Source organism: Nothoprocta perdicaria, unplaced genomic scaffold (genome assembly GCF_003342845.1).
Source record: "Nothoprocta perdicaria isolate Ctin4 unplaced genomic scaffold, notPer1 scaffold_77, whole genome shotgun sequence".
NCBI classification, from domain to species: domain Eukaryota; kingdom Metazoa; phylum Chordata; class Aves; order Tinamiformes; family Tinamidae; genus Nothoprocta; species Nothoprocta perdicaria.
Window position 1 is genome coordinate 2,199,992 of NW_020456054.1, and position 9,546 is coordinate 2,209,537.

At 38.8% G+C, this 9,546-nt stretch overlaps 1 protein-coding gene across 2 annotated transcripts; it reads left to right on the top strand.

The window, feature by feature from the left end:
- Positions 1-132: 132 nt before the first annotated feature.
- RNF138 (ring finger protein 138) lies at positions 133-7,394 on the top strand. Of its 2 annotated transcripts, XM_026051588.1 has the most exons (8): positions 133-141; positions 261-381; positions 1,304-1,469; positions 2,496-2,611; positions 4,083-4,151; positions 4,620-4,725; positions 5,514-5,621; positions 6,600-7,394. In XM_026051588.1, exons 2-8 carry the CDS (start codon positions 275-277, stop codon positions 6,666-6,668), a joined length of 741 nt encoding a protein of 246 aa, XP_025907373.1. In that variant the 5' UTR covers positions 133-141; positions 261-274; the 3' UTR covers positions 6,669-7,394. The 2 variants fall into 2 exon arrangements, with proteins under 2 accessions (XP_025907373.1, XP_025907372.1); XM_026051587.1 differs by lacking the exon at positions 133-141 and having other exon boundaries at positions 228-381.
- The last annotated feature ends 2,152 nt before the right edge of the window (positions 7,395-9,546 follow it).

The window sequence follows — 9,546 nt, forward strand, 5'->3', positions numbered from 1 at the left end:
CGCCATGGCAACGCGGTCCCGCCCCGGGCCCCGGGCCCGCCCCTGCGCCCCGGGAGAGCGGCGGGGCCCGGGCGCAGCGCGGCGCGCGGCCTCGCAGCGGCCCCGAGGCGCCCCGGCGGCGCCCGGCGGCGGCGGCGCCAGGTAGCGGGCGGCGGGGCGGGAGGCGTGGCGTGCGCGCGGTGCCCGCTGCCCCCGCCATCTTCGGCCGCCCGCCGCCGGCCGCCTCGCCATGAATTTACGGCCGTTTCTCGCCCCCGCAGTGTCTCGGCCCGCCATGGCCGAGGAGGCCGCCGCGTTGCGCTTCAGCGAGGACGACTTCTACTGCCCCGTGTGCCAGGAGGTGTTCAAAACGCCCGTGAGGACGGCCAACTGCCAGCACGTGTGGGTATCCCGGACCCCCCGGCCCGGCCCGCGGCGGCACCGGCCCGGCCCGCACGGCCCCTGCGCCGCCGCGGCCCGGCCCGGCGCTCCCGCCAAAGTCCTGCTGATTCTCGCGTTCATCTTCATATTCACTCCTTTCTTTTGTAGTGGATGAGGACTAATCATGTAAATATACGTGTTTCTGCAGCCATATCTTATCTCTGGCAGGTCTGTAAAWGATCACCATGCTTGAAAACAGCTTGCAAATCTAACCAAACTTGCATTTTTAACTTTACTTAACAGCTTCCTGATTTTTTTTTAACGTCCATAGTTCAGCTGTTTTCTCTTTCAGTTTCTGTGCTCACAGTGAAAAAGGATTTTATTTCCCAGAGCAACATTTAATTACAAACTCCAGTTTTTACCTTTTTGTTCTTGTTTTTTTTTTTTAATGGCTTTGGCAGTTGTTCTTGCACACGCCTTGAGGAAAACAAAATGGTCTGTCTGCATACTGGTGAGGAGAAATGCAAAAGCTTCCAAACTGAAGTCGGCAGGAACTCTTAAATGCAGCTTTGCATTATTTTTGGCTCTGCTCAAGGACAAAAAACAGGAGTTGCTGATAAAAAATTTTGCAGGATCACATGCCAGCTGCACCGTTTAATATCTCATTAATGATCAATCTGGTATGCAGGTTAGAAATAGTAGACAGTAAATAATAAGATCTACCTAAAATGCTCTGCCAAAGTTCCCTGATTTCAGTATGGGAATTAAGCCTTTATAAATGCTACTATTTTCCTTTGCCTATATTTTTATAAGGTTTTGCATTCAAAGAACCTTTATTCTAATATGCTTTTTTTTCATAATTATCACACGGCTGTCTTTAAACACAAAGTATCCAGCTCTTTCCACTTTGCTAACCTGCATTTGTGATAACTTTTCAATTTAGGTTTTGCAGGAAGTGCTTCTTGACAGCTATCAGAGAAAGTGGAACACATTGTCCTCTCTGCCGGGGGAGTGTGACTAAAAAGGAAAGATCATATCCCAAAAGGGCTCTAGATGTTGAAAACAATATGAAGAAAGCTTCGGGGGGATGTAGATGCTGTGAAAAGCAGGTAGAGTAAAACTTTATAAACAATTGAGTAAATATTTATTTTATTTGACCTGATTCTGCACGCACTTACTTCCTGCCTTACAGTCTATAGCAGTTGGCAAAATTTGCTTGGTGTGGTTTGTGCTTGTATTAGGCATGCAATGCCTACCAGGCCTCACCAACTTATATCTATAAGCTGAAGGAGAATAGTGGCTTGTCTACAACAGCATTTCCTGCTGTTGRTTAGTGGAATGTCAAGTTTCCTCCAAAGCAATGAGAAAAATGARTGAAAACAAAGCTCCTTTGTTTCACCTCACCCAGAGGATGGAAAAGCTGGGAGAAAGAAACAATAACAAATCAGTAAACTGGAAGGATGGACAAAACAGGTCCCCCAAAAGAGTTTGAGTAGATTTTAGGTGCAAATCAATAAGATGGGTTGTTGTACGGATGTCTTCTAGACACACAGGCACTGCCTGACAGTGCCACTGGACGTGAAATTCTCATTTGGGGCATGTCCAGGACAGCTGTGTTCTGGGTGATCTGAGCAGCTCAGCCTTGTGTCACTGGCTCTATCCCTGCCCCATCAAGTTATATTCTTGATATATAAGGGATATTCTCAGAACATTCCCAATGCAAAAAGACAGGTCCCTGCACAAAGCAAGAACAGCCTAGAGAAGACTCCMAACCTACCTTCCTGCACCCCGTAGCTCATCAGTTACCTTATCTKCAGGAGGTGACGTTTCCATGACTTTTCAGTCAAATAGATGTTACTCTCTTCTTTCTTTCTGTTGAGGCAGAACTGTTTGCTGCTTGGCTGTTTAGTGTTCTTTGTTCTTACAGAGTGGTAGAGGCAGCAGAAAAAGGAATTAAAAATTCCTTGTTTGGAGAGGAAGTGTTCGTCCAGAGAGGGAGACACATCAGTCTTAGTTTCTGCTTCATGTGATATCTAAAAAGTGCCCTGCATGTATTGTTTTCTGTTGGCAGATTTACTTCTTCCTATCCTTGGATTGCTTAGTATAATTTCAGTAATTTGGCATTTTGTTTGCAGGTTAGATTTTCATGGATGAGGCAGCATTATAAAACATGTAAGAAGTATCAGGATGAATACGGTGTTTCTTCTATTATACCAAACTTACAGATTTCACAAGATTCATCAGGGAACAGGTAATCAGGGTGTTTTATGTATAGCAAAGTGTCTTCCTCCTTTTTATTTTTTCTTTCCTAAAATTGTTTTATTTTCCAGGGTATGCTTTCAATAATTATCGTCTGTACTTTGGTGTGTCAACAAATGATGTTTTTTCCAGATCCTTCCTCTCTTGGCATACAGAAGAGAACTTTTCCAGACCATGGTTTGGAGTGTCTTCTATGAACTCTTCTAAAGAGTGCATAATATTTCCACCTTCTTTTTGGTGTTATTTGTTTTGTCTCTTGCCCTCACAGCATTTGAGCAGCTTGCTTTGAAATACAGATTTCATTGTGTTTAGCACCAGGGAAGTTCCCTTCTTGTCCTCTTCCCTCCCCTTTCCTAAATCTGTTTTAGCAGGTATCCTGTTGCAAACCACTACTGTGCAGACTTTTGATTTCAGATTCAATCTACCTTGAACTGATCTTTAATGAAATGTATAACGAAATCCGGAAAGTTATATACCATAAAATCCAATGCCACTTACTCATTTGTTTTCAGACAATAAAGCTGAAGAGTTTCATTCTCAATGTTTTCTGAGTGATACATTTCTAGGATTCCTTTTTTCTTCGTTTTTATGAAGACCTTATTTTACATAAGTTTCATAGAGCTTTGTTATATATAGCTTATACTTTATTGGTTATGTGTTGCTATCTTGGCTTTTTTTGTTTGTTTGTTTTTTGGTTTTGGAAGGCTGAATTTGTGCATGCTTGGGTTTTCAACCCAACAGTGTGCTGAAAATTGAATTTTAAGCCGTTGTCAGAGCTAGTTGCTGTGATGTTTATCTGCAGTACCTTGATATTGTCATATAGCTACCCATTGAGTATGCCCCAGCAAACTTCTTGTAACATCACAATGCCTTCCTGTATAGGTCCTTAATCAGATCTGTGATTGTAAATATTTACACTTTTAGGTTTATCAGCATGCCCAAGCAATTTATGGTTTAGCTGGAGGTACCTGTATGGACAAATTCACTTTCTAAAGTGTTCCTGTTTGCTTTCCATTTGCTTTCCCTTAGTTTAAGAAATAGCAGATTCTCAACACAATTTAGAGAAACTTACCGTGATAAGAGTTCAAAGTTGTAAATGACTTGTATAAATGCATGGCAGGTAAACAACTATTGCACTGTCCTAAATCAAAAAAACTTAGGAAATGCACACAATTCATAATGCTTTTTAAGCTATGCGTCTGTAATCTCCATCGTTCTTGTTGGTTATATATCCATTGTATTAGCTATCACTTGCCTATTAAAATGTATAGTATTTTACTAAGAATCACCATGGTAACTAAATGCTGAGAAGTATCTTGATTTCAAAGAACAGCTTGAACAGTGGTACAGGTTAAAATATGTGTAAATTATCATTATATGTTTTGCCTTAATTTTGTGGAACTCAGGGGATTTTCCTGTTACTAATGTAAATTTCTTTTTTTTTTTTTTCTTTATATATAAAGTAACAGGAGTGATACAGTATCTGATAATGGAGAGGGGGCAAACGATCAGATGCTTCAAGGAGATACAAGGTAGGCTGCCTATTTTTCCACAGCTATTACTTAAATAGACCTAGTGAATCATACTATAAATTTCTGCTAATTGATCAAAAGTTACTACAAATTTTAGCTTAAAGTGTTTCTTCTCTATTAGAATTGGATTCCTCAGCACCAAATTTAGTTCTTTCGCAGTTCAAACTGAAGGGTTTGAACTGAAGGATACTACTGGTAAATAAGAATGGCATGAGCTATAATAAGAGCAGAAGAATTTTCTGAAGTCAGTCTCAAAAGACTATGTAAACATACAAATACTAAATTCTGCTTTAAAATTCTACTTCAGAAGTAGCAGTCAAGCTCTAGCAGTGCTGCTATAATATCACAATGGCTTTGGGGACGTTTATTATCAAAATCAAGGGAAAAAATAAATCCTTTGTTATCTTGTCACTTCTCTAACTTCTTCTGAAAGTCTTTGCTGATAATCGTATGTATTTCTGTTTATAGTGGACATCCAACGTTCAAATGCCCCTTGTGTCAGGAAGCCAATTTTACCAGACAACGCTTGCTGGACCACTGTAATAATAGACACCTTTATCAGATAGTTCCTGTAGTAAGTACAGTTGCTTAGTGTATGCTTCTTAAACAACTTTTGTTCAGTTATAGGGAATGGTGGGAGAATTGACCCTGCGTGTGCAGGAGGGTTGGACTAGATGACCTCTGAGGTCCCTTCCAACCTTGAGCATTCTATGATTTTAGACCACGTGCAGTAGCTAGCCTCTAACTAGGTCTGTAGGACTATGGAAGATCACTGAGACTGAAATTACTTAATTCATCATGTTTACATTGAGGAGTCACTTTCATCTGAAAATGCTTGTCAGCCATAGCTCTAAAGCGTCTTGTTTTATTTGACTTGAAGCAATCTTTTGACTTCAAATTTTTGTATCTTGACTTGAAGCAAACTCACTTTTTGAATTTGACATTTACTTTTCCTCTTCAGTTAGTATCAGAGATCTGAATTACCAGACAGTCATGTTTGTAATCAAACTGTTGCTTCATATGAAGCCTATAGTTACTAAAAAATCAAAAGATTGGAGGAGAAAAAACACTTTTTTGGGGTTTTGCTTTGTTTTCACTTGATGTTGGGTAGTGTGTTCTTTTTACACAGTTGTGTAAAAAAAAAAAAAAAAGAGGAAGCTTCATGCGAACACCAGCTAGGGTGGAAATTCTCTTTCACTTCTACATTTAGAACAACAGGAATGGGCTAAAGGTGCTTACGCAGGTGTGATAATCTACCACACCCAGYAGATATACTAATATATTTGAAACTTTTTTTTTTTAATGCATTTTGTATTGCAATTAACTTTTTATTCTCTCTTTCCCCTCATCTTCCAAATCTAGATCTGTCCTATTTGTGTATCTCTTCCCTGGGCAGATGCTAACCAGGTTACTAGAAATCTTGTCAGCCATCTAAATCTAAGACATCAATTTGACTACGGAGAATTTGTGGTAAGTTTTTTTTTTTTCTTTGACATGTGGGAATTAAATGTGGCATTAAATTACTGTTTTGGTTGCCTTCTTTCAAGCCCACTTAGAGTAAATGACCCTGGAATAAATGTAAAACTACATACACAGATGTAGTGGTTTGGTGGATTGAAAGTCAAACCAATGAGTTAATTTTGGGTATAGGGTCAGAAAGCTGGGAGGGAGATGGTTGTGCTTTCTAGAGTATTTGACAGGATCTAGGGTACCCTGTTTGAGCTTTATGGCAGATACATGGTATGTAAAGCATAGGCAGCCCCTCAGTACCTAAGGGAAGTACAGAGGATGTACATGTTTTTTATGTCCAATACCCTGTGGTAAAGGAGTGAAGAACTTGGAGGTCAGTATAGGAGATTGGACTCTAAGGCAAGTCAGCCTTGTGTGTTTGAGAATGTAGAACTGGTGAGTGGAATTCAATTTGGGGAGGCTGCCAGAATCGCACTAAAAAAGTGTCTTCTGGTGTATTCACAATTGGGAATATAGCTCTTCAAAAGCAGCAAGGTTAACCACTCGTCTGCAGTGATGTTTCCCTTCACATTTTAAGCACTGTATCCTCTAGAAATCTATGGTTACTGTTGTCTGGGGATTGCCTTTTGTTTTATTGATAGGAGAGGTTATGGCTGCTTGGAAGCTCCCTTATAAGAATTGCAAGACATGTTCTGTTCTCCTGAGCTGACTGTTCTGTAACGTAATWGAGCCTGGGAGAGAAGATGGACCTTTCTGTTTAATGAGCCTTGTTCCACTCATCTGATTCTTCTCCCGTTTCTTCTGTCACTTGGCACTTGGTTAAATAAAAGAAACTGTGTAATATAGACAGTAGTCTAATAAATGTATAAATGGAGAGCCTTCATCTACATACTGTATCCTATGTAAAAATATGAGAAGTGTAAACAAAGGAATATGCTGCATCTTCAATATTTATCTGTTTTTGATGTTTTTGTTTAGAATCTTCAACTTGATGAAGAAGCCCAGTACCAAAATGCGGTTCAGGAATCCTGTCATGTGAACTTTTGAAATGTAGATTCCCTTCAACCTACTGATTATCTGAGGGGGAAAAACTACATGAATTCTGTTGGTAATATGAAATGTATATTAATAAAAATGGAATTCAGTAAGTAGTTTTCAGGTTTAATTTTTCCCCACTAATAAGGAATTTTCTTAAGTATTTTATCTCATGTTTTTACTGCGATCTGTCCTTGTAGTAATAGGGACCTTTTTGAAACTTCACAGTCTTGATTGTCTTTAACTTTTACTACTCTATTATTAGTTATATAATTTCTTTTTTATTAATGCCAGATATTTCAGTTCAGCAATGACAACTTTGAAAATATCTTTAGAAGTTGATACAAAGATGCTCTATTACACTATTTAAATTTCCGTTTGCTAAGATAGCCCTGAGATGGTGATTTTTTTTTGAATCATTACTGTGTGAATGAAAGTAAATGGATCCAGCTTCTAAAATCATAATATTTGTTTTCTATAGCTCAGTAGTTCTGAATAGGACACTTGCATGCTAAATGAGTGAATGAGAAGTTTCCCTGTGCTCCCAACTCTCAAAGAAGAGAATTGTCCTGACTTAACTTCGTTCTGAACAAGTCAAATGACATGCAAATATAGAAATATATAACATTCTTTGTTTCAGTAAGACTGTTTGAAACATGGACAACTACTGCATCTAAAGGCCTGAAAAAACAGCTGAACAGAAAAACTTACCTTAAAATGTTTAACTTCATATTTTGGTTTCCTATCCTATATTTCCACATGCTCAGCAAGACCCTCAGTAAAATGAAATTTCTACAATTTTAAATCAAAAATCTGTTTTTTAAAAAACTGTTCAGTTTTTTTTTCCTCCCCTAATACTAACGGAGGAAAGGGGAAAGAAAGCTCCAAAGAGTCAGTGGTGAGTTTCTGTGTGCGTGTGTGTGTGTGTAGGAATATCTTTTTTCAGACTGGTTTTTATGGAGCTTGGAGATTCTCTACCCATGGTAAGAATAACCTGTTCTGAGTGTGTACTCTGTTGGCATTGGCTCTTCATCCTGCATCATCATCACCCCTGTTCAAGCTGTTACTCTTAATGGGTATTATGTGGGTGAAGAATAGATCTAGGGATTTTCCTACATATAAGTAACTGCTAAAATAGTAGTATTACCCTTATAGCAGAAGTACAGTCTGCTTTTTGTGACATGGCCCCTCTGTTCTCCAAGTAAGAGCTTGTAATCCGTTTATTTAAATATTAGAATAGCTCATATTCCAAAAGTGGTGAGACTGAAACACATCATCCTGCAATATAATGGGTTCTGAAGCTGAATTCTGATTATAATATGTTGTGAATGTTGGAACTAAAGCACTACTGCATTATACACATGTAAATTAAGTTTCTGTCCTTTATTTTTAAGAGTGACTAAAAACAGAAAATCAACTTTTCAGAGATGTCTTAAAGTTGTATTTTATCTTTTTCATATATAACAACATGCTGGGTACTTCGTTACTGACCAAAATAGTGACCTACTGTCTATGTTTTTTTTGCACTCCTTCCTTATTTTCCCCCATATTTTTGTCTGTGTCTTTTCATGCATCAGCTGCAGTGCTTGTGTGACCACATACCGGTCTGAAGTGGTTCACTGACGCAGCTGAAAAATTGTTTGGATTCTTTATTTTCTCTTTTCTTCTATAAAGCCAACTATGAGATGGTGCCCTTAAACAGAAAGGAATTTCAAGGTAACCTGAGAGTCAACTCTTAACTTTTTAAAATAACATGTACCATGGTGATTTTATTACTGTATACATTTTTCTAAGGAATTTAGTAGTTGTATATGTTTAGCTTTTTGTTTTTAGATTTAATAAAATATTTATATGATATGGCAATAAATGCCTACAGCCAATACAGATTTAGAGCACCTGATCTGACACTGGAACTAGTTATTCTTGTTACTTGATCATATCTTAAGAATTGTAGATGAAATTGCATCTATTTAAAACTCTGGGAAACCAAATTTTTCTATAGCAATAATTAGTTTTCACTTGATGCACAGTTGCTGAAATAAGATGTTAGATGAAATTAGATGTTGACTTGAACGCACATTTAAGGCAACAAATGTGTATAAAGGCAATATTCAAAAAAAAAAAACCACCAGAATTTCACATCTGAAAAATGTTCTTTTTATTTACTTCTGTAATTTGCATCCGATCTGTATTGGCAGGCACTGCCTTGCCTAATATTTTATTACTTCTGGTATGAAGCAATTGCATCCAGTACATCTACTAGGTAAGAATTTAATGAAAATGAATCAATCTGATTAAATATGCTGCTGCTGTTCATGAGCTATCTCACTGAACCTCAGATGTACACGGAGTTGTGTATTTGATGAGTGATGCTTGTACTTAAAACATGCAACTCTTACTGGAAGTTTGCTGTTGAACAATGTTTTTATGTTCCATTGTTTATGGTTTCAATATAGGATATTATGTTTGAATTGTATCTTTTTTCCCCCCTCATATTAAAGTATTTTATTTTCTGTTTGTCTCTTTGTATAATAAAGATGATCAGTCCCTCTGATGTTACTTTGTGCATTCCAGGCCCTTCTTGAACTTCCCGGTCTTCCATAAAGGTCGGTGGTCACCTTTACACCTTCACTGTTTAGATGATGTGAAGGGCATGTGCATTGCAGGAGCTAATGAGGTACAGCACTAGCTTCTCCTCTCTGGAGCTGRCAAGTTACCTTGTATCATGCTTTAAGATCACTGTCAGGAAGCAGGAAGACCACAGAATCCCAGAATGGTTGAGGTTGGAAGGGACCTCTAGAGATCATCCAGTCCAAYCCCCTGCTCCAGCAGGGACACCCAGAGCACGGGGCACAGGGCGGCATCCAGGCGGGTTTGGAGACCTCCAGAG